Genomic DNA, 23,820 nt, shown 5'->3' with positions numbered 1-23,820 from the left:
AAAAAAAAACAGAGTTAGTGAGGTGGTGTTACTACTTCCTTTATTTTGCAGCATATGATTTGGATTTTTTAAATTTGTTTTTACAGTGCAGCCATTTGTTCCAATCTTTGTGTCCCCTGGAGCTGTAGGGCCTGAAATTAGTGTGGCCCCTAGGAATGAGGAAAAACAAGAAGAGAAGGATAATCTTCACAATGACAAGCAGCAGAGTCTGCATCAAGCAGGTAGATAGGGCACCTTGCAGTGCCTCTTCTGGGTCTGGTTAAAGGCTACCATAGGAAATCCATTTTCAACACTGATGGCTTGGCTCAAAACATCTTTCTGAAGCAAAGATCTGCCTCTTGGATCTAAACAGCTCTCTCCACAGTCCACAGGTCTGCTGAGAGTGGGTTCTGAGATATCTCAGGGTTTGTAATTCTCTGGATCTTCTTCCTTGCATAAAATTTGCCCTTTTCCAGGCAGCAGTGGTCCCCTTTGTTTAGGGAGGGATTTATTAAGGTTACAGTCAGTGGAAGTGCAGCTCTTCTGGTACTCAGGCGTGACTCTCATTGACTCTGCAGAGCTGAAAGCCTCCAGCTCAGGGATTCCTCTTTGTGGTCCTGGTCCTGCACTGATGACCTGAGGTGTGCAGTTTTCTCCTGGGAGAGACTTTATTTATCATCCTCCTCTGCTCCAGGGCCTGCTGGGTGAGCAGCACCAGGAGATGGACCTGCAGGGAATTCATATTTATTTCCTGATCAGTGTTACCTCAGTCACAACCATCTTCATGGCTGGACACAATAATCTTAGAGATCTTTTCCTGCCTTAATGATTCTGTGACCTTGCTGCCCTCACACATCTAAGACTCCTGCAGAGTATTTTTATAATATTCTTCTGGTTTCCATCATCTCTGAACATGCTGCACTTTCCTCTCTTGACACTGCAGTAGCTTCATCAGAACTCGTATCTTGGGTGTAAAGACCCAGTAGCTGGAGTTCAGAAAAGGCATTTTTTGAACAAATGGCATTCAGGCACAGGGGCAGGTCACAAAGGCATGGGCTGCTCTGGGGTTTGGCTGACTTTGGAACCAAGGCTGGAGGTCTTTCCAGAGCCTTCAATTCCCCCACAGATTTCTGGGCTCCTCTACAGGAATTCTGGGTGAATTTATACAGCTTGTGTTAAAGTCAGCATAAATTATCCTTATGCCTTGTAGTTTCTGAGACATGTAGATGTAATAGAGGATTCTAAATTACGGCTGTCAATGAATAGCAATTTTGCTGTGATTGTTGAAGATCTGTCAGTATTAAAGACAACCTGGAAACGAGAGAAATGTAGCAGTTCCTATATTCCATTCTGTTTTACTTTTCTGTCCAAGCCTTGTAACCAGACATCCTTTGTTGTGACTTTTGCATGTTCCCAGAAATAGGAAGCCAGAACAGAGGTGGTTGAGTAGCTGAGAGTTGAGGTTCTCAGAGCATTGTTTGGCTATGACAGAGGCTGGAAAAGAGCAGCACTTTGTCTGTCCTGTGTCACTTACCCAGTTTTGGTTTTTTTTACTGTGGGACTTGTATGCATATTTTACTCCTGCAGAAATACGATGTATGAGATTTCACCTTGGAACAGAATTTAATGGCCAAGTTTAAATTCCAAAGATAGGTGCTTATTTTGGATGTGGTGATGGGCACTTCATTATAATGGTGCTAAAGTAAATACTGCTAATTTAAGGCTCTGACTAAACTCTGGAAATGCTTTTAGAAGTTTAATGTGAAAGGTATGTTTTATAAAACGCGTATTACTTCCCTTTAAGCCCCATTGTGTGAAATTCTTATTAAATTGTGTTTCCTGGGGAGGTATTAAATAGTAATTCTGGCCAGGCAAAGCCATGCTTAAGCAGTTCTGGTACAAAGGCAGCAGAGTTTGGGCTGCAACGTGCACGAGGCCTGAAACTCAGAGCTAGCAGAGTGCAGGCAATGAATTTAACAGCTGCAGCCTCTGCAAGCCTGCAGGCTGGGCAGAACTGCTCCATCCTGCCTTGCAGGAGTTCTCAGAACCCAGAGGGACAATGCTGGCAGTCAGGGGCTTAAGAGATGCCTGGGGAAAAAGCCCCAGCAGTAGGGCAGGTAAAGGAAGGGCTTGAATGAAGAGCACCCTTGTGTAGTAACTTTGTGAGAGCAGGAGGAAGCTACGAGAAAAAAAGACCCCAGTTTTGATGAAGCTGACAATTTTGACCAGAAAAGATGATTTTTACAATAGGTTTGTGGTTTCTGCTTTATGCTTGCAAATTAGAAATGAAAAACTGCCTGGAAGCGCAGGCAGAAGGACAGGCTAAATATGCTGAGAAGTTGTTGCTAATGAAAGCTGTCCCTGGAAGTGTTTTCATTTCTGAGGCCTTGCACATTATAGAAGACATGGTACATATGTTAGGTCATGAGGAATTCAGCTGGATGAGAGACTAGAAAGAAATTTCCTATTAGCTGCCATGTGGAAAAAGCTGTTGGGGGAAAAAGGAACATTGTAAGTGAATTGAGTGATGCCACTGGAATTGAATATATTCAATCCAAATCCCTTCAGCCCACATTTCCACAGTCCTAAGGAAGTCACAAGCAGAGACTTCAAAGTGTATTTGAAAGAAAGAAAGGGGAAAACTTCAAATGGAGACGTGCATCAGCACCTGCTCTGAACAACTCGTGGATTTTGGTAATGTGTTTTGGAAGTGACAGAAAAATCTGTATTCAGCCAGCTGAACACAGCTTACAGTTGCTGAACTGAACTTTGAGCTTGACCCTGAGATTCATTACTCCTGGTGAACCTTGAACTCTATATTTGGCTGCTCAGTGGATTTCAGGTGCTTAGGTCCTGTGTGCTCACACTGTTGTAACTGTAATGGCAGAAAAAGACTCAGGAATTTCTGTCCCTCTGTTTTTCTGCAGATGGAAGGAGCAGAAGAATGCACCGGTGTTCTGGTTTTGATACAGGTCTGAAGTAAAGACAGTGATCAACTGTGCTTGATCATGTTACAGATTAAAAACTTAAATTTCCAATGAAGTTAAAAAACCTTGGCAGTTGAGAATTTTAGGACAATTGGTCTTCCCATTATTTTTTAAGGAGATAATTGATTTCAGAGACAAACTGTGGGCTGTGTTTACAAACCCAAGTTTTTAATCTTGGTGGAGTGTCATTTTTGTAGCAGAAAATAGCTATCAGGATTGCTGGAATTCTCAGATATCTGTGTCTGCTTGAGCCTGTAGGTTGGAAATCCTCTGGGTATTTCCAAGTGACACCTCAGTTTTTAGGCACTGAGCAGTGTGATTTCCCAGTGCAGATCAGGCAGAATTTGCCTGTCTGGCATGGCTGAAAGTGAGCTGGAGAGAACAGGGGTGGGCTGTGCTGTCGTAGAACTAAACTCCAATCTTTCTTTTTATTGAGTGGAAAACTTCAAAGTTACAGAAGTGTGTAATGAGGATTGTATTGCAGAGCTCTATCTTTGCAGTCTGCGAAGGTGCTGAAAGCAGCCTGACAATGCCATTTGTGCAGGGTTTTGCTCTTGCTGGGCTCTGAGCTCCTCGTGGTGTCCTCACAATTCCCCCCCCCCCAGGTATTTTACTCACTGGTTGTGTGCAGAACCTGAGCTTGTGCTTTACATTCTGAATTTCAGGGCAACACAGCAGCAACACTGAGTGGTCTGTGCCTTGTCTAGACATCTGACAAACTACTGAAGTCATTCAGGGGGGAAAAAAAAAACCCTAGTTTTTGGTAATTCAGCCCCCAGATGCTGCTGCTGTCGCTGCTGGATGGAATTTGCTGTAGAGCTTGATTCTTACCAGTTACACATTGCTCCAGCTTGGAACTTTATATGTGAATTGAGCTTCTGGCTGAGGTCAAACACAGGGCAGCCAGTCATTTTCTGCTGTCTAGCTCTGTCAAATTGTCTTTCAGGACTGTAACCAACTGCCTTGGTTGCATAAGTAAGAAAGCTGAAAAGATATAAATGTCAAGATAGCCAAGTTCCCACGGAAGACTGGTTCAGAACTGGAGCTTATATTAAAGCTCATGTTACTTACTGGCCTAATTAAAGCAGACAAGGCTTTATACCTGCCAAATGTATAAATAAAGTCTGTGCCTGCATTGTGCTGACACAGCCCCTCGATAACAGCAATATCTTGTCAGGTGTTTTCCTTCTTAAGGGGGCTCATTTGGGTGGGAGATGATGTTTCCCTGGAGTGGGAAGCGTTTTTACGGCAACAAATGATGAAGTCGTGTGAAATTTGTTTTGCAGCCTGAAAGAATGATTTATTTACAGTACTGCATGGTACAGAACTCACATCTCATCACCAAGCATCACCTCTTCTGCCTCTCAGCTGAATAAATCACACTTTTACAGGAGCTGACATTTTGCATTGTTTTCCTAAGAAAGACATTTTTGATTTGCACTGTTTGATAGACTCAGCTTAATGCGCTTCCCTTTTGGGGATTATTCCCTCTAATCTTTTATTTACACTGAATTTTTATTGGAATATTTAGAAGTAAATGTACTTCTGAATGTAGAATATGCTTGTAAATTTAATATTCACTTTCATACTTAGGAAGAGTCCCGCTCCCTCCAGCACATGAGCTGAAATCCAAATGGGAAAACCTGCTGGGACCAGAATACGAAGTTATGGTATGTTTTATTTCAGTAAACTACATTCATGAATGTTATTTCTTTAAATTACAGATCTGTGAGCTTAGCATCACAGGCTGTTTATAGAACAGTTCAGTGTTTGGAACAGATCAGTAACATCAGATTTTCTTCCCTGTAACATCAGGGCTGAAATGTATGTTATAATGAGTTGGGGGACGTGTTGCCTTTTTATTTTATTCTGTTTATATAGATATTATTGTTATACAAATACCAGACAGGAGCAGTGATTTAAGGAAATCAGCTGTCCTGTTAAATCTGCATCACAGCAGCCACTTAAAATATATGGCATTTTTATTATTTCATTCATGATCTATTTGTTTTACTGGGCACTGAATAATAAAAGGGCTCGGGGTAGAGCTTTCGTTTTCAGAAGAATCTTACCATTTTATCTGAAGAATGAAAGAATGATTTTCAAACATGCTGGGAAAATACAAAGTAATTCTCAATGGTGTAACTTTGTGGTGCCAGTGTCTAGTAGATATTTCTTCACTTCATATTAAATAATTGCCTAGCAAAAGATTGTTTTGATGAATTGTCACGAGGAGGTGATGGAAATTGTAATTCACTTGTGCTTTTCAGTACAGATAAAAGACTCGGAACAGCGTTCTTCCCCAAGCCTTCAAAAATTCTCACCACCACCAAGAAAATGCCCTGTTTGTCTTTGCAATGCTTGTCCAGTTGATTTAGAGACACTTATTTTTACTACTTGGAGTAGCCATCGTTCCAGTCACTCTCTGGGAGATTTAAAGTAGCTTTAAGAATTGCCTTGAGAAGCTCGCTTCCCCTCCTTCCATTAGCGCTCCTTTAAGATCTGGAGCTCGTGTGAGATTATGTACATGATGCAATAAATCTGTTTGGCTGCCCACTTCAGTTGCTTGGTATTCCCACCCTTACATTTCCAAGGGCTGCTATTACCTCCCTGAGCACTATCACACTTCCCACAGAGGATGAAATCCTGCTTGGTTGGTGAATCCACCCTTTCCAAATCCTCCTCCAGTCTCACCAGTGAAATGTCAGCAGTGACAGTGTTAACCATGGGGGTTAGCATTTCAGTGATAGAAAGGAGCTCCATCATATCACAAACTCTTCAGTGACAGAAGGGAGCTCTCCTGCCATCCCATTCTGAAAGTCATTTTTTGGGTTCTGGTTGCCTGTGCCTCCCTCCTGTGTTGAGTAGCAATGTCCATTTTGAGTGACACCCCAGTCCTTGCGTCACACCGTCCTCACTCAGCCCCCTGAACTCACCCCAAAGGTGCCTACAGGGCTCTATCAGGAGTATTCATCTTGAGAGGAAATAGCTGCTGGAAGAGAGGGGTCGGTGGCCCTGCTGGCTTCTGGTTCTTTGTGGTGCCAGTGGAAGGAGCTGAGATCCCAAGCAGGAACCGTGTGGTGTCAGGCTGGGGAGCTGCCAGTCATAAATCCATTTAGTTACCTGCGTGTCCATGAAATGGGTTCTGTCTGTCAGGAAAAAACACCCTGAGTGCTGCAAAACAGCATGCTGGAAGCACTGTTTAAAACTAATCCAAAAGAAAAGTCTTATCTTTATTAAACTAGAAGTTTTCAAAGAAAAGTTACCTGATATTTTTTGCAAGGCTCTGGTTTTTTCAGATCAACCAAGTGTAGCTTTCCTTTAAATATTCAACTTCAGTGTCCCAGATTCCAACCCTGGGCTGCAGATTGGAACTAAATGACTGTAAGGTCTCTTCCAACCCAAACCATTCTATGATTTTGTCCTAATTACATTTAAAATTGAATAACCTTCTAATATTACAGATAAATCTGTTCTGTTAAGGAGGGACAATACAAGAACACTGGTGGTGAGCATAGTCATTTTATTAATCTTTAAAAAAAGACACTGAAAGGATTTCCTGTCCCTGGTTTAAATAACCCACTTTCCATTCCCATTTGGTAATTGAAGTTATGTATTTCAAGCCAGAAGTTGGTGGGTTAGTCTGGATGGGAGATGGCTGCACTATAGCCTGAGGTAACAACTTAAGCTGTCATACTTTCAAATTCTGACTGGCAAGGCCGTGTGGGTATTTGTGTCAAACATAATGGCATTTTGTGCTTACACAGGATTACTGAACTTGACTAAAATTGGCATTTGGGCTCCGGGAATAGGATAATATTGGAGTCTGCTAATGGTGCATAATCACCACATTCCTACTTGTAAATGTTCTGTGCCTGAAAGATTTTTCTAACATTTGTTTAAAATTATTTTGCATCAATGTGACATTGTTTAAGTACAGTTTATTTTACTCATGAGTTGGGGTTTTTTTTTTGCCAGAATTTCATCGTTCTGGTAAAGTCTTTATTGTCCCACTGTTGAAAAATGTTCTGATGTCCAATTTTTAGGTTGTGAATGTGGATATGCCCTTTAAAGACGATTCAGAGCTCCAGAAGTACTCAAAGGTAAGGCTTACATGGTGGTTTCCTTCCTGGTGTATGTTGGCAGAGTAATCCTGGGAGGGCAAGACACAATTCCAGATGTGGTTCAGGAATTCAGTGGTTTTGTGGCTCTATATTTTCCAAAAAAAGGCTTCCAATATTCTGCTTATCTCCTGGACTGATCCAATACCTTTTCATAGCACAGGCAAATGAACGTTTTAACAGTTCATTACCAAACCCCCAAGCAGCAAAATACACACTCAAACCCTAAATTTTGGGGTATTTAATTGCACAGAATGAAGCAGAGGTTGAAACTCTGAACAACTTTTTTGTCCCACAGAGGATTTTGCTGTAGTGATCCTGGCTCAGGCAAAGGGATGTGTGATTCATTTCAATTGTCAGATCTGAAATTAATTTCCCTTCCAAGATATTTTCAAGATACCTGTGTTAATATTGTGGAGAAGAGGTTTTTAGAGGTGATGCAGTTATGTATTTGTGGGGACACCTCAGTGAGGAAGGGCCAAAAAGTCATGATGGGACATGGCTCAGAAGGAATGCTGTGGATCAGTGGATCGCTCCTTTTATTTGAATATCCAGAATATTTTGGGAAGCAGGACAGTCAGTGTTTGAACTCCAGTAATAAAAAGCCATAAAATGTCCAAACTGAAGGAGCAGCTCCTGCTGATCATCTCTTCTCCCCGGGTTGCCATGATTCATTCTGCCTTTTCTGGCTAGTGTATCACTTTTATTCTACTTTTCCTGATATTAGCAGACTTAAGGCACTGAGGGTTGGAGTTTCCCTAGAGAAAAATTCCAAATTAGGGAGTCCCAGTGGGAAAAGGCTGACACAAAATCAGTGATTTCCCCTTGCAGAAAAAAGGATATCAGTTTTAGCAACTACTTGCAGAGGACACTTCAGGGATATTTTTTCTGCCTCGAAGTAGTGTAGCTCCCAAAGGAGTAAGACAGCTGATCTTGTGCTGAGATTTTAGGGCAATTATGGAATTTATTTTATTCCTTTATTTATTTCTGTTTCTTTTACTTTTGTTTTGCTCCAACCCCATGGAAGAGGGGTGGGAGCTGGATGGTGTTTAAGGTCCCTTCCAACCCAAACCATTCTGTGATTTGTTGACAGCTCACCTTTTGGGTGGTGCTTCTCTCTGTGTTCTTCCCATTAAGTTCAATTATTTGAGAATACAGTTCAAATTGCCTTTCCCCCCAAGGAACAGACTGGTTGCTTTTATTTGTGCAAACAGTTTGTAAAGAGAAGTTATGGACAGTAGTGCTGTAACACAGGAGAGGTCACTGTGAACATTTAATCATCTTACTGTGGGTTTGGTTTCATTTGGTGAGCTACTGATTCCTAAATCTGTTTTTATCCTGGTAGATAAAGATTTAGACTGAAATACATATTTATATTTATCTTTTGGCAGCTGTTACCCATCCACACTCTGAGATTAGGAGTTGAGCTGGACACTTTTGATGGACACCATTATATCTCATCCATTGCTTCAGATGGCCCAGCTGCAGCACTTGGCCTTCTGCAACTGGAGGATGAACTTCTGGAGGTAAAAAAAAAATTAAAAATAAAGATAAAAATTACATATTTCCTGTTTGTTTGGCCTTCTTAAAATTCTTCTCTTCAGTTCTAGCTTGGCTGCTGTGTGTGCAATAGAATTATTCCAGATTAGTTGTGGAAGCAGAGTTGTGCTTTGGAATTCATTCATTTTCTTCGCTGTTCCCTTCCACGTTTATGGAAAAAATGTCAAATTCTTGTGACCTCTCAGTGACTTCATGGGTATTTTTTTCTGAAATGTTTTAATATCAGTATCAAGAGTTACAAGGGCAGAGATAATATTTGTGTTGAATTATTTGTAGTGCTGTGGCTCAGTCTTTTGCACAGTTTGGCTTTAGCTTTTGTGGTGGATAATCTTTCTGAATATTTGTCACCCCTAAAACATTTACAGCAGGCATAGGAACAGTGGTTTCAGTTACACAATAAAACTTTTTTGTGGAGTGGTGAAAGATATTTGTGTGTATGAGCAAATACATCAGTTTGTTTAAATGTGTGTAAAGAGGTGTATTGGGGCAGCTTTGGAGTTACCAGAGTCACACCAGACCTATTTTCTCAGAAAAATAATTATTTGATAAAATTAAAATAATTCCTATTTTTGTGTGTATGTGTGTGTGTACATTGGTATCTCAGCCTGCAAGTGAAAAGACATTAATTTCTTATAGCATGCTTACTCCTTGTGGAATATTTTGATATTGGAGCCTTTTTTTAGTAGATGCAAAGAATGTTTAATGGAAACAGAATTAGGCCTTCTGAAAGATTGATTTGTTAGGTGTACAGCTATTCTGCTTTTACTTCTTCACCCCTAACATCAAAAATTCATACTGATATCACTAAGACCTAAAACATTTTCTTATTGCTTAATGGAGGAAACCTTGATTCCTGAAGGAAGGGATTAATGGAATGCTGGAAGTGTCATTTAAATTGCTTGGCCACTAAACAAAAAAAATTTTATAGAAAAAGCAATAATGCAGTGCTGTAGAGTAACTTAGGAAACTTTAATTGTGTATATTTAACAGTTTTATGTATTACTCTGTACTCAGAATTAAGTTCACAGGTATGCCCAGACCTAGTGAGTGTAAATTTTTTGCTGCTCTGTAGTTGGGAAAAAAAAAAACCCCAACAAAATAAAAATGTGCTCTGGGCTAAAGCTGTAAGTGCCAGGTTTAGCCCAAACTGTGTTTTTGCAGCCAAGTTATAAATCCCCTTAAATAGGGGTTTGCAGTGGAAAAAGTGACAGCCCCATTCCCCAAACAAGCAGCCTTACCTGGGCCTGATACTTTTGGGATTAAAATATGATCAGCAAGGATTTTATTTTTTTTTTTTTTTTTCAATGTACAGTGAGGTTGAATGTTGATTATTTTTAATGACGTGTTTGAATTATGACAGACAGCACAATACCCCTCCCCTGCCCTTCATTGCAGCTAATTCCACTGTGTTCTTTTTCAGGAGTAAATTGCTTTTTTTGTGCCCTTTTGTTGTGGCATTTCCCTGCTGTTTGAGGGCTGATGTGCTGAATGAGTGGGTGTAGGGCACCTTGCCTGCTCAGAGGCTGATTTCTGGCAGCTGCAGGAGGAGAAATGGGAGTCCCCAGGTCTGCTGGGGGGTGCAGAGCAGCTCTTCCCCATCCATCACGGGATGCTGAGAAGTGCTGGGAGCTTTCCACCACGCTGCCACTCTCCAAGCATTAAAAAATCCTTACGTGTGGATCCTTCTGCTTAAATAATTAACTAATGGGCGAGGCTGATAGCTCAGCACTTGCTGTAATTCTTGCAGAAGAAGCCCAGGGCAGTTTGTCTTGCCGTGGTGGAGGCCAGTTCCACCCCTCTCAATTTTTCTGCTTGGCTGGGATGTAGAGTGTGAGAGGAGCTCTGTGTTTCCCAGCAGTCCAAACTTTTATTTACACTGCAAAAAGCACAAAGTGGGGGGAAAAACAGAAGTGATCAGGAAGCAGATGTTGGCTAAAGTGGGATTGCTTGAAGATTGAAGGGAGATGTGGGAGGTTTATGGAGAGGCTCTGCCTCAGGTGCACAGGTACCAAGGTGTGTCCATGTCTGGTGAACGTGTCCATGCTGTTTTCGTGGATCAGGTGTGGGCTCCTTTGCAGTGTGGGTGTGGAGGGAAGGGCTGAAGGTAATCCTCAGCTATCCCCACTTGCTGTGCCTTGGTTCCTGCTGGGGACTGGCTTGGATGAGGGGCTGGATTCCCAAACCAGTGCCTGCACTCCAGCCCTGTGGACATTTGCTTGGGAGAGAGGCTTGAGGCAGCCTGAAAGAAATCCCTGGAGCACACAAGGTGTTGGGATTGAGTCCACAGCAGTGATTGGGTTAAAGCCCTGCTCTTTTGGGGCTGCAGTGCTGGCTAACAAAGGTGGTTTATGACACCTGCTGGCATCCTGCTGTCCTCCTATTTAGGGACACCCCTGCGGTGCAGAGAGGAACCCTCAGGACATAAAAGGTTATAAAATAGGTAAAAGAGGATGAATCCCTCTTGTTTTCCTGCAGAAGCAGAGTCACAGAGTGACAGAATGGTTTGGGTTGGAAGGGACATTGAAGCCCATCCAGTCCCGCCCCTGGGACAGCTTCCACTATCCCAGGTTGCTCCAAGCCCTGTCCAGCCTGGCCTTGGACATTTCCAGGGATGGGACAACTAAAAAAAAAAGTGCAGCTGCAGTATCCCATTTTTAAAGCACCATTATCTATCTGTCTGTCTGTCTGTCTGTCTATCTATCTATCTATCTATCTATCTATCTATCTATCTATCTATCTATCATCTCTGTCTGTCTTATCTCTCTATTTTTATTTTTTTTTTCAAAGTCTGTGGATTAGAACATCCATTAACAATGATCTGTTATCACTCACAATCTTGAGTTTATGGTATAGTAAGCTTGACCTTTGTCAGGCCTTTCTGGTTAATTGCTTACTGTACAAACATTCTCACCTGTTTCCTGTCGGTTCTGTTTTAGTTTCAGTCACTTTTTGTTAGATTTTAAATTGGCAGAGTTAGAATCAGAGAATCATTAAGGTTGGAAAAAACCTTAATGATTGGTGGTTTTGACCAAACTTTTTGACCAAAAATTTGGTCATTGAGCCAAACCTTTAAACTAGGTAAAATGATAGTTCTGACTTCAGTTTTTTGATCAGAGCTCAGAACCTGTGTTTACTTAAAATATTGGGGGAAAATTAATTCTTTTATCTTTTTAAATTCAAATATATAAGCCTAACACTTACAGAAAAAAGATCCCTGACAAAGAAATCGGTGAGAAAGAAATAAGAATTCTAGGAAAGGTTTGGGCTTGGAAAAACGATGAGCAGGAAAGAAGTTAGAGGAAGCTAAAGAGATATGATGCAGCAGTCAGCAGTCACAAGATCTTGGAGGTGAAGTTTTACAATAATGTGTGTATTCTTCAGAAGCATATGTTAATAAAACTGTGCAAGCTGTGCCAGAACCCCCAGGTAAAATCAAACTTTCAGGCTCGGGTGGGGGAAAAAAATATATGCCAAAAAAAAAAAATTAAAAAAATTTAAAATAATCTGGCAGATATCCTTTAATTCTCTGTGTGTGGCTGTGCAGGTAAACGGGGTGCAGCTGTGCGGCAGGTCCCGGCGTGAGGCTGTCACCTTCCTCAAGGAGGTGCCACCCCCCTTCACCCTGGTGTGCTGCCGGCGGCTCTTCAGCGACGGCACCGAGTCCTGGGTGGACGAGCCCCCCGCGGCGGCAGTGTCCCCTCCAGAGCAGCAGGTAACGCTTCCCCCGTTGCCCACTCGTGCAAAAGGGACGGTAAATTCTGCGGAAAAACCCCTGGGTTTACAGGGGTTGGTGTTGAGGAGGTTCATTGTCCTGGGAAGACAAGGTGGGTAAATCACAGCGCTGCTTTGCTGACTGCACATCCCATTCATCATGCCCACACTTAATAGGTGAGTGAGAGCTCTGAATTACACTAAATCACATCCTTGCCACTATTAGCTGATTGCTTCCATGTTCTGAGTAGGTTTTTATAGAACTGGGGGGGGGGGGGGAAAAATTGAAACTTAGAAGTTTTTTTCCATCGGAGGAGCTTTGGAGTCTCAAAGCAAACCTTGACACATGTGGTTGCTCCTGTTTGCAAAAGTATTTAGAGCTTGGCTTCTCATCTTTTCTGATTGCCTGGCCTTTCTATTAGCTGTCTGTGGTTAAATCTTTTATGCTATTTATTTTTTCCTTTATGCATCTAATGGGACAGCTGAAGTTCATCAACGTGTAACAGGTTAGTAATATCCTAACAATTAATTAGACTAATACACGGGTATTTGTGTGCCAGGTTGGGCTCTGATGCTCAAAACATGTAGGCCTGTGCCCAGGGGAGTACTCAAGGCAGCAAACTGGAGAAAACTCTATTCATAATGCTCAGTGAAGTTTTAATTCCATGAAAGGTCGCATTTTAGGGCGTGTATGGATCATTAATAATCAAAATATTGAAGGAATAGTGTTTGTAAAGAACTGAGAGAATGGTATTTGATCCAGAGCTTTTCTTTTCCAGGTGAAACCCGAGGAAGACTTTAATCCTGAGGAGGAAGAAGGGGAATTGGCATTATGGTCTCCTGATGTGAAGGTTATTGAGCTGGAGAAGGACAAAAATGGTTTAGGATTCAGCATTTTGGACTATCAGGTATACTTTTCTGTATAACTTTATGCTAAAAATCCCTTTGATCCCTTGTCTTGCACAGTGCCTTAAAATGTTTTGTGATGTTGATTACTGAGTAATGGACTTGACACTTGGGCCTAGGGACTGTAGAGAAAAGTAATGGATTTTTGGGGCCAACTCTATTAAGGATGGAGTGTTCTAAACCTGATTATTGGACTTGATAAAGTGCAAAATCTTTCACCAAGCTGCACCCCATAACTCTGAGTTCAATGACTAAATGTTGGGCAAGGTTGTTTTTTTGTTGTATTTTAACTTAGAATGGCTTTTCAGCTGTCAGAGTGGCACGTGAAGGTTCTTGGGTATTAGTTGGAGATGATTATATTCTTAATTGTTAAACTCCTTAGAAATTAAGACAAGTCTTTAGTTGGAGGGAAATGCTACTAAAATTAATGAATCCTTCTTTCAAAAACCCCGTCTTCAATTAAACTCTCAAAATCTGTAGTCAGAATGAAGCGTTCTTCATGTTTCTAGTCAACATGATATATTTTTTTAAACCTCCAGTCATCATATTTATAAGGAAATAAAATAGCTGGATCACTCTTTATAATAATATACACATCACATCTGAGTGCTGCCTAAACATTGTAGTTTAATGAAATGTGTTCAACTGTTGTACATAAATGTCAAGTGATATAAAATTCACTTTTTGATACAATAAGGCAGGAATTGGGGATGAATTAGAAGGAAAAAAAAATATTTGAAGTATTATGCAAACCCATTAATTCTATATTTTAGCAGTGCGATTTAAGATTACTGAAAATAGATCCTGTTAGTCATTTTAGCTGACACATGTTGTGTTGCAGTGCCAGCTCTACTCTAGAGTTGCTGGGAGTCTTTACAGAGCAGTAATACACAGATTTGCTTTTAAGTTCTCATATAATCAGAATTAATGAAGGCTTTAATAGCAGGCTTTTTATTTACTTATTCGCAGATGCAAATACACTAGCAATGTTGTGGTACTTTCAGCTAAATTTAAATACATTCTAATCAATTCTAAATGAGTGGTAAACCACTTAATCTCAGATCTTTATAATTTCAAGATATTTATGTATAAAGTGTGTTCTTTTGTTTGGGATTTGCCTCTTAGATCTTTTACACTTTTCATCATCTGCAGATTAATTTTTATAGAGAGATATCTGTGGCTCTGTGTGTGTTTGTGTAAATACATCCATCACATCCTTGAGTGCAAGGCAAAGAAAATAAATAATTGTCCATGCTGCAGTGGAGGCAAGGGAAAAAAAAAAACAAAAAACAAAACAAAACCAAAAAAAACTGTGTGTGGTTCCTGGGAGAGTGTTTGGAATTCTTAACACAGATTTGCTGGGAAGCACAGAATTACAGCAGTGTTTAATTGTGCCTTAAAGGACCTGGAGACCCTTCTTTAAAACATGAAAGGTGTTTTTTTAGGCACATACTCTTTGTTTTACAAGAGAAAATTCAAGCTTTATAATGGCAAATGATACTGCTTGTGCTGTGTATCCACTGCTGATTTTGCTCCATTTGAAGAACATGAGTTTTAAATTTTTTTAGGTGTTTTTCAATAAAGATGGGTCTTGCTGTGGCCCATCTTCATCCTCAGTGAGTGACCAGCCTTTCTAGGCTGCCACAGTGCTGATGGAGGTCGGGTGGGGAGGAAAATGCTTTTGAAGGGGAGATTTTGTTGGTAAATAACACACAAGGAGTGGCTCTGTCCATTGCAGAAATTCAAGGAAGGTTTGGTGTTGCATACCCAGCTTGGAGGAGGTGATGTGACTATCCTGGGTTTTTCAGATCCAATTATTCTGCAGCTGTTGGCTGAAATGGCACTTCAGAAACACTGGAGGGACTTCAGGAAGCTCAGTGGGGACGGGGGAGTGGCATCAGGGTTAAAAAGTGGTGATGCTCTATTGCCCCACCTGACTTTGCCCCACACAAAAGTGGAACAGCACCTTTGAAATGGTGAATCCTAGTGGATCCCAGCCCGGGGTGGGACTGGGGCTGTTCCCTGCAGTGTTCAGGGAGCTCTGGAGTCCTGCTCATCCGTTTCTGACAGTGAGAGATGCCAGACACGCTGCAGAAGCACAAGAATGCTCAGCAGTTACAGACCAGGCTGCTCCCAGTGCTCTGCAAGTTTCTTCCTACTTGCTTTCAAGCACAAAGCTCTTTACCTTTCCATCCTAAATTAAGTTGTAGGATTAGATCTTGTGCTGAACACCCCTGTGGTATATAATTCATAATATTTGCCATTTTGTTTCACAAAACTGGCTGCATGCTCAGCATAAAGGCTGCTGTGCCTCAGTTGTCCTAAATGCTGTGCTTCCCAAGTCATGCTCTGCAAAAGAGAATTAATAAAAGTTCTTTGTGAGGCAGAATAGGAGTCTGAGTACGTGGAAAACTGAATGCTGAGATCGAGAAAATTATTACTCTGGCATATTAATTTTTAATGGGCTGTCTTTCTAATAATGTTTCATCTATCAGATAAATGATAAGCACATCCCAAGTGACTTGCAGGATATTCCCAGAAATGTACAAGCATAATTCCAATGCCTATATATTTTAATGAACTAATTACAAATTAATTATACCAATTATGCATAATCAATAGTATTTCTACTTTGTCCTGTGTTTTCTTTTGATTGTCTTTAGGGATTTAAGGGCTTAAAACAGAGCTTAAAACTTCCTTTTTTTTATAAGGTTCATTAAACTTTGGGGTAGAGTTACCCCCTTTGCTATGACAGGATAGTATTTATATAGGATATTCTTCATTTTCCTGTGCTCTCTGTGTATTTAAAAAAAAACCTTTTTTCCCCTTTGAATGTTGTAATTTGTAATTATGCTGCAGGAAATGTAAAATTTTTGAGTACTGCTCTGCTGGCAGCAAAGTCAGTACTTGGCGAGAGGGGAGGTGGATGGGAAGCTGATCCTGTGGATTCTTGAAATGATGGATTTTTTTTTTCTTTTATTTAAATAAGAAGCACTGAAGAAGTCTTAAAATGAAATCTCCTGTGTTTTTTTCTCTTGTCATCACCGTGTTGGGACCTGGTGAAAGCTCCTAGGCCAGGCACTGCTTTTTCTTGATGCTGCTGTGGTGGGAAGGCTGCAGAGGTCTCCTGGCCATTAAAAACCTGTGCTTCTCAGCCTTCTGGCCAGGTCCTCCATGGAGCAGCACACTCTGGTCCCTTCATTTCCTTCTCCTTCCACTTGGAGAGGCTGCTCTGCCTTTCACCTCCTCACTAACCTTTATGTGGTGCTGCTGGCACAGGCAGTGCCAAGTGAGCTCCGGTGGGGAGGAGGGACCCAGGACCTGCTGGTGGAGGGGTTTGGGATCACCTGGGGTGGAAAGGGGCTGCAGTCTCAGTGCATTTCGTGCTCTTTGTCAGCAGACCTGAAGGTATCCAGCTTAACAGTAAATCTGCCTGGCCTGGAGCTGATCACAGAATCCCAGAATGGTTTGGGTTGGAAGGGATCTTAACTCTCATCCAGTTCCAAACCCTGCACCTTCCACCAGACCCTCCAAGCCCCATCCAGCCTCCTGGCAGAGCTGAGCCATTGTTTTTGAGACCAATCCCTCTTCCTTAGAAAGAAATTGAAAGATGCATTATCAGTTTAAAACAGAGAAGAAATGCTGTCTAAAAACAACTGTGACCCCAGGGCATTAGAGCGAGAGGAAAGAAAAATCCCAAAAGACTTGTAGAGAAAATGAAGAGATCCCAGCAGGATAGAAGGTTCTTTGAGCCCTGGAACAGTGTTTAGCAAAGACCTGATGCATTGCAGGCCAACAGATTCTGTCAGTAATGTTTTACAGAAATATTGGAAAAACCACAGGTAGCTGAATTGCAGATTTCTTGAGGCAGTATTGACCAGAAGGTAACTTGAATGGTCTGATGAGCTTTTATCAAATTAAACAGAAAGCTGAATGGACTTTATGTGGAGCTTAATTTACTGTGCTTTGAAGTCAGAGTCTTTTTAAAGCAGCTGTTTCAGAGTGCATGAAACTGGAGAGGCTGAGGGGTGCAACAGGGAGGTTTGACATTTTACACAGCTCCTGGGAAGGACTGTGAGATGCTGTTTGTCCCTGTCTGTGCTCAGAGATAAGTCCCCAGTGCCTGCTTGCTTTGGCACACTCCAGCTGCCCTGGAGAGCTGTCTGGCTGGAGGAACTCATGGACTCACCTGCTCCAAGTGATCCATGGGAGCAGAAAGAGGCATTTCAGCACTCGGGAGCTCCAGGTTGCCCTGAATTGTGTGAATTGTGCCTGCCTGGGTCAGTGCTCCAGGGATTTTCCTGTGCTCTGGCAATAGGGACCCCACAGCTGCCTTATTCCTGCCTTCCCTTTATTATTAGTAGCAGTTTTTCGTGCTGTAGAGCTGAAGTCTCTTTTGCTGCACATTCAGCAGGTTATGTTTTGTCCTTCTCCCAGGGAGCATGGGAAACAATTGTTTTCTCTTTTCTAACAAAATCACTGCATAGTCATTCACGGCAGGAAGTGAAGCAATTTAAGTGTCTCCAAATATCTTTCCTCTTTTCTTTATGCCCCAAACAGGCTCCAGATGTAGAGTTAAAAAAAAAAAAAAGCAAACTGACTTCTTATTTGTAGAAGGTGGTATTCATGTAGATTATATTTTTTTTTACTGTCTTGGTCTGTTCAGCAGTGAGATGCAGGCTGGAATGCTTTGACAAGTTGCTGGCTAAACGTTTGCCCTCTTGTGATAATTTGAGCTTTGTCTATTCTTGTGATAAGTTTGTTATGAACAAAGAAGCATATTCATGTCTTTGTTAAACACATTTTCACCTGATCATGTGATGGAAACCTGTGGCTTACTGGCAAAAGCTGCACAGCTGTATTAAAAAGCAGTTTTACAATGGCTATCAGCTTGGTACTGGGAAAACTGATAAAGGCAGCTTTTCTCCCATCTCTACAACCCATCCACATTCATTAACATCAAAGTTCTGTAAGCCTCAGTACCAGCTGTGTTGGTACTCATCTCACGGAGGATTTGCTTCTCTCCCCCTATGGGAAAGTTCTACATCCTTTAAATCATATTAAGCTGCTTCATGTGTAAAATAATTCTTAATAGTGTGTCATGAATTGAATTCAGTGTAGCTTTTTGAAAAATTCTCTTGGAGTTCAGCTTAAAAACTACTTTCCAGGACCTCAGAGCCGGTGAATGCAGTTGGGCACATTCCTGGAGAAGTTTCTGAGGTGTTCACGATTAGTGGGTTCCAAAACCTGCACCACTAATGCCTTGGGAGAGCAGAGACCACTTTGATAAGAAATCAAAGAGATTTCTGTGTGTCTCACACCAAGATCCAGACAGACCCACAGGAAGAGATCTGGAGAACCTGGAGGCAGGAAGTCACATTTAGGGGTTGGGTATTCCCTGACACTGGGCTGGAGGGGGCCATCAGTAGGACTGTAAATGACAAATTAGGGAGAAACCTCGTAGAATTATTCAGGTTGGGAAAGTCCCCTGAGACCTTTCAGTCCAACTGTTCCCATCAGCACTGCCAAGGCCAGCACTGCCCCGTGTCCCCAAGTGCCACATCCACGGGGCTTTTCAATCCCTCCAGGGATGGGGACTGCCCTGGGCAGCTGTGCCAGGGCTGGACAGCCTTTTTGGGGAAGGAATTTTCCCAAATACCCAACCTGAACCTCCCCTGGTGCAATTGGGCCGTTCCCTCTGCTCCTGCCCCTGTGCCCTGGAGCAGAGCCCAACCCCTCCTGGCTGTGCCCTCCTGTCAGGAGCTGTGCAGAGCCACAAGGGCCCCTGAGCCTCCTTTGCTCCAGGCTCAGCCCCTGCCCAGCTCCCTCAGCCCGTTCTGGGGCTCCAGACCCTTCCCCAGCTCTGCTCCCTTCCCTGGACCTGCTCTAGCCCCTCCATGTCCTTCTTTTTGTGACCTCAGGATTCCAGGTGCCTCAGCAGTGCCCAGCACAGGGGACAGGCACTGCCCTGGTCCTGCTGCCACACCGGTGCTGACAAAAGCCAGGTTCCATTGGCCTTCTTGGCCATCCTTGCCATGCACAGCCAGGTTTTCTAGGAGAATGCTGGGGGAAACAGCGTCAAAGGCTTCACAGAATTCCAGGTAGACATATCCACAGCCTTTCCCCCCATCCACACTAAGCAGGTGTTGTGGTTTTGGCTGGGATAGAGTTAATTTCCCTCCTAAGTAGCTGGTGCAGCGCTGTGTTTTGGATTTAGCATGAGAACAATGTTGATAACAGGGTAATGTTTTAGTTGTTGCTAAGTAGCGATTACTCTGAGTCAAGGACTTCTCAGTTTCCCATGCTCTGCCAGTGAGGAGCAGCACCAGAAGCCAGGAGAGGTGTTCTGCACTAGCCAGAGGGATATTCCATAGGATATCATGCTCATGATACATGATTTATGTGATCTATAAATGGGGGGAGTTGGCCAGGAGGGGTGCATCACTGCTCAGGAACAGGCTGGGCATCAGGACTGTGCACCACTTGTTTTCCTCAGGTTTTATTCCTCTCTCTCTCTCTTTTTGTTATGTTCCTTTTCATGATATTTATTAGTATTAGCACTGCTGTTATCTTTGGCTTTATTCAGTTATTAAAGTGTTCTTCTCTCAGCTGTGGTTACCCCAGGCAGACCCAGGGCAGCAGATTTTTGCCTTTCACAGAGCAGTGCTGATCCCCAGATTGTCCTGCATTCACTAAAGGACAGAGATTTTCCTTATCCCTCCTTTTGCTGTCTTGTAGGGCAAATTGTAGTAGCATCCCTCCTGTCCCTGTGAGCTGCAGCAGCTCTGGACAATACCTGAGTTTGCAGAGAAACTGGAGCATTACTGAAAACATCTGTTTTTCTTTGCTTTGTCGCATATCCATGAAATAAATGCTGAGCAGTATTATTACTATTAACCTTTAGAAATGTTTTCCCTTCTTCCCCCAAATTCTCCAATCTGGTTGTTCTTTTTCATTTCCTGCTAGAAAGAATAGCTTTTAATAAAAACAAAAAAACCCCAAACCAAAGAAATTCATTATTATTCCACAGATGTCTTCTGCCTGCGAGAGAAGGCGAGAATTTAAAGGGACAAAACTGTAGCTGGATTTTCTGTTAACTGCTCGGTAAATCTCAGCCAGGCTGGGATAATGTGGATGAGGCTGGAGGAAGCTGTGCTGGCCTGGCAGTGGGCATGTGGAGATGATGGAGCAGTGGGTGTGGAGGAGCTCAGCCCAGACAGCTCAGAATCTGTTCTGAAATGATGAGATTTGAGGTATATGGTGGTGCTGATGGATAAGCATGAAGCATCCTGAAAACTCATGGAACTTATGAGGTGTTCTGTTTTTCTTAGTACCTCACCCCGCTGGAAGATGCTGCTCCCCAAATCCAAGGAATCCTGTTGCACTCGGAATTTTCTGTCTGTTCTCAATGTGATTCACTGTAGCCTTAAAATTCTCTGCAACCTTTCTGCCAACCCTTCTGTCTGCTCCCTGGTCCACCCTGTTCCTCATCCCTGGAGGTGTTCAAGGCCAGGCAGGATGGCATTCTGAGACCCTGGGAGAGTGGAAGGTGTGGAATGAGATGAGCTTTAAGTTCCCTTTCAACCCAACCCAGTCTGGGATTCTGTGATTCTTTGGGCCAAATCACTGTTTGCTGATCCTTGTTGGATAAAACCCAGCCTGTCCTCTGTCCCCACTTCTATTTTGCAGCTTTTTCTGCAGCAAGTCTTCCATAATTCATGTGTTTGCTGTTTGTGAGGCAAGGTTCTCATGCAGAGGAGAGCTCTGGTTTGTGTAAAAACACATCCTGCACTTCCACAGACTTTTACCAGTGCTGAGGCTGGCTCACCTCACTGGTGCAAGTGCTGCTGGGCTCTCTGCTTGGATTTCGAGTTCAGGAATTCTTTGAATCTGAAAGCTGATCAAACCCACAACCTGTGTTAAGGCCTGCTGAGCACAGGCTGTGTAGGTGATACCATTTATACTTTTTTTCCCTTGGCTTGTTGGAATTTTTTTCTTCTTTCCCACACATCTCTATCCCTTCTTTATCTCATCACACAGTGGCTTTCCTCCACTTCCTTATGAGTTCAGGGATTTTTTTTTTCTTTATCTCTATGGCTTTTCCCTGTAGTCAGCACTCAGTGTGTTTTTTCTGGAGCTGGAAAGTCTGAAAGTCTAAGATATTAAGAGAGTCTAATGAATGTAATCCCTGAGACTTTAGCTCTGTCGAGAGCAAATATGAAAGGCGGATAAAACCTTGGATGGATTGAGAAGTTTGATAAATTAAAAGATAGCGACAGGCACCTGAGTCCACTGCGCGGTGACTCTGAGAGTGCCCAGAGCCACTGCCTATCTTTCATCTTTTTGTTTGGGAAGAGCAGTAGTGTGTGAGGTCTTTTCCCTGGGGTCCCTGCTCCACAGCAGAGGGGAGGGGACCGTGCTGTGCTCTCCAGACCCGGCTGAGTCACCCACGGCCACCGTGTTGGTTCTTGCTGGGCAAGGCTGATAGGATTTCACATCCCACATGATGAAAGCCTGCTGTGGGAAACGCATTGTGCCACCTCCTCCTCCTCCTCTTTATTTTGCTGTTCCCTCTCCTCCTTTGGGTGGGGCTCTGTGTGGTTTGTTGCTGTTTTTTCCCCCCTTCCCTGCAAATTCCTGTTTCTTTGCTGACATTTCCCACAACAGAAGTTTTGATTAATGCCGGCTGCACACCAGAGCTTCTGAAATTCATTGCTTTATTCCCTCACTGCAGATCAATAAATAGTAATGTTTTATTTCCAGTGCTTTGCCTTACATCACAGCAAAGTTCAGCGTTCCTCCTTGAATACTGCTCTGTATTTAAGTTTGTGTTGCTTCAGCACATCAGCCTGCAGTTTATTTCTCTGGTACAGCCAGAGGCTGTGTGTTGTGTAATCTCCTTCCTGAGCAGCCCTGCTGACTGCAACCCGAGTACAAGAGGCAGAAGCAGGTCTGAAATGCTTCGAATTTCACTCAGATGCAGTGGATCTAACAAAAAAACAGTGGAGCACTTCCTCAGGGATGTTTTTCCAGGCCTTAGAGTGCCTCTGGCAGTTCCTACGGCCAACTGCTGTAAACATGTTGGAGTGAGTGAACGGAGGGTTTGGGCCTTGAGTCTCACCCACAAAGTGAGGCCACCTTAAGGAGGGAGTCAGACCTCACTCACGGCTGGCTCTCCCTCTCTTCCCTGTCTGTTGGAGGCACTTTGTGCTGTGAAAAGGCACAAAAAGGGGTTCTTGTCACTCCTGGCTCTTGCATCCCATTGGCATTGCTGGGGTCACTGTGGAGGGTGGCTCTGCAAAGGGAACCACAGGCACTTCACAAAATGAGAGCATGGATGAGTATTTTGAGTAATTTCACAACACTGAGCATGCAGGTACATTACTCACGTGCACTTCTACCTTTGTTCTGCATAATAGTGAGACAAACATAAAATGCCTCTGCTTCTTTTCACTGTTGACGGGTGTCTTTTCCTTGTTCAGCATCAAAAGTGTTGTGTCTAAGAGTCTTCCAGCCTGGTATCTTACTCACTGAAGAGTTTTAAATATGGATATATGTGTGTTAGACCTGGAAGTGGTCCCATGCAAAATGTAATGAAGCTGGGCTGCTCTGACCTCTGAGCTCCTAGGCGTTTGTTTTGGCTCCCTCACAGAAACCTGCAGTATACAAATTGGCACTTGTAAAAATGTTCAGATAAATCAAAAAATGGCACGGGGGGAAAAAAGTTTCAAACTGTTTCTTTTGGGACCCTTGGCCATGCTATTTTGGATGTGTGTTTTTGTGGCAGCAGGCAGTTTGTTGCTTGAAGAGAGCTGAAATATTCTAGGAAGTCGGGCTAGCTGGATTTAGATCTCAAGTGATGCCAAAACTAATATAGCCTGTAACTAAGTGAGAGTGACTTTGCACGGGGAATGTCAGTCACCCGCAGCTTTGTCTTACATTTTCATAGGAGCCTTTTAAAAAAGCAAAACACAAACAGAGCCCCGGCAAACGTGGGAGCTGCTCCCATCCAGTGGAGCTGTGGTTTCAGTGCTCCTCATCCTCAGCCCAGGGAGGGGCTGGATGGCTGGCTGGGGATGGGTTGTGAGAGCAGGGAATGCCTGCGGCGCTGGGAGCTGGGCTGGCCTGGGGTGCCCTCTCTTGGCTGCTGCACACCTCACCTTTGGGAGGGACAAGGCAGCAGCCAGCCTGCTTTATCACTTTTCCTGTCCCCGCAGGATGGGCAGAGGTCAGCAGCGCTGGTTCTGTCTCAGGTTTGCTTCCCAAGGCATTCTGAGTGTGGGTGTGTGGTGCCCATTTTGGTAATCAAAGCCACAATAAAGCTGCAGCTCCAGGGTTGCACACAGGACCCTCTGAACTCCTGGGACTCTTTAACATTTTAGCAGAGCTCAGGTTTTTAAGAGATTTCATAGTGCCCCAAACCCAGGCATCCCAGGGGCAGCAACTGCAGTGGCCCCTGCCTGACTCTCCACTGCTAAATGAGTCCAGAACAAACGGGGCACTGAAAATAAGGAGAAACATTTGACACCTGGACTCCGGGAAACATTTGTGGGTTT

General features: G+C 43.1%; 1 protein-coding gene across 1 annotated transcript in view; it reads left to right on the top strand.

The window, feature by feature from the left end:
- PATJ (PATJ crumbs cell polarity complex component) overlaps positions 1-23,820 on the top strand; it is a 138,050-nt gene that overhangs the window by 14,438 nt on the left and 99,792 nt on the right. The window contains exons 11-16 of the mRNA XM_066555697.1: positions 87-221; positions 4,560-4,636; positions 7,013-7,069; positions 8,479-8,613; positions 12,192-12,359; positions 13,138-13,266. Of these exons, the coding sequence (XP_066411794.1) occupies positions 87-221; positions 4,560-4,636; positions 7,013-7,069; positions 8,479-8,613; positions 12,192-12,359; positions 13,138-13,266 (701 nt within the window). The remainder of the gene's footprint in view (positions 1-86; positions 222-4,559; positions 4,637-7,012; positions 7,070-8,478; positions 8,614-12,191; positions 12,360-13,137; positions 13,267-23,820) is intronic.

The sequence above is a fragment of the Molothrus aeneus genome, chromosome 9 (genome assembly GCF_037042795.1).
Source record: "Molothrus aeneus isolate 106 chromosome 9, BPBGC_Maene_1.0, whole genome shotgun sequence".
NCBI lineage: Eukaryota > Metazoa > Chordata > Aves > Passeriformes > Icteridae > Molothrus > Molothrus aeneus.
The sequence above is the reverse complement of the archived record's forward strand: the minus strand, read 5'-3'. Positions and strand labels throughout refer to the sequence as shown.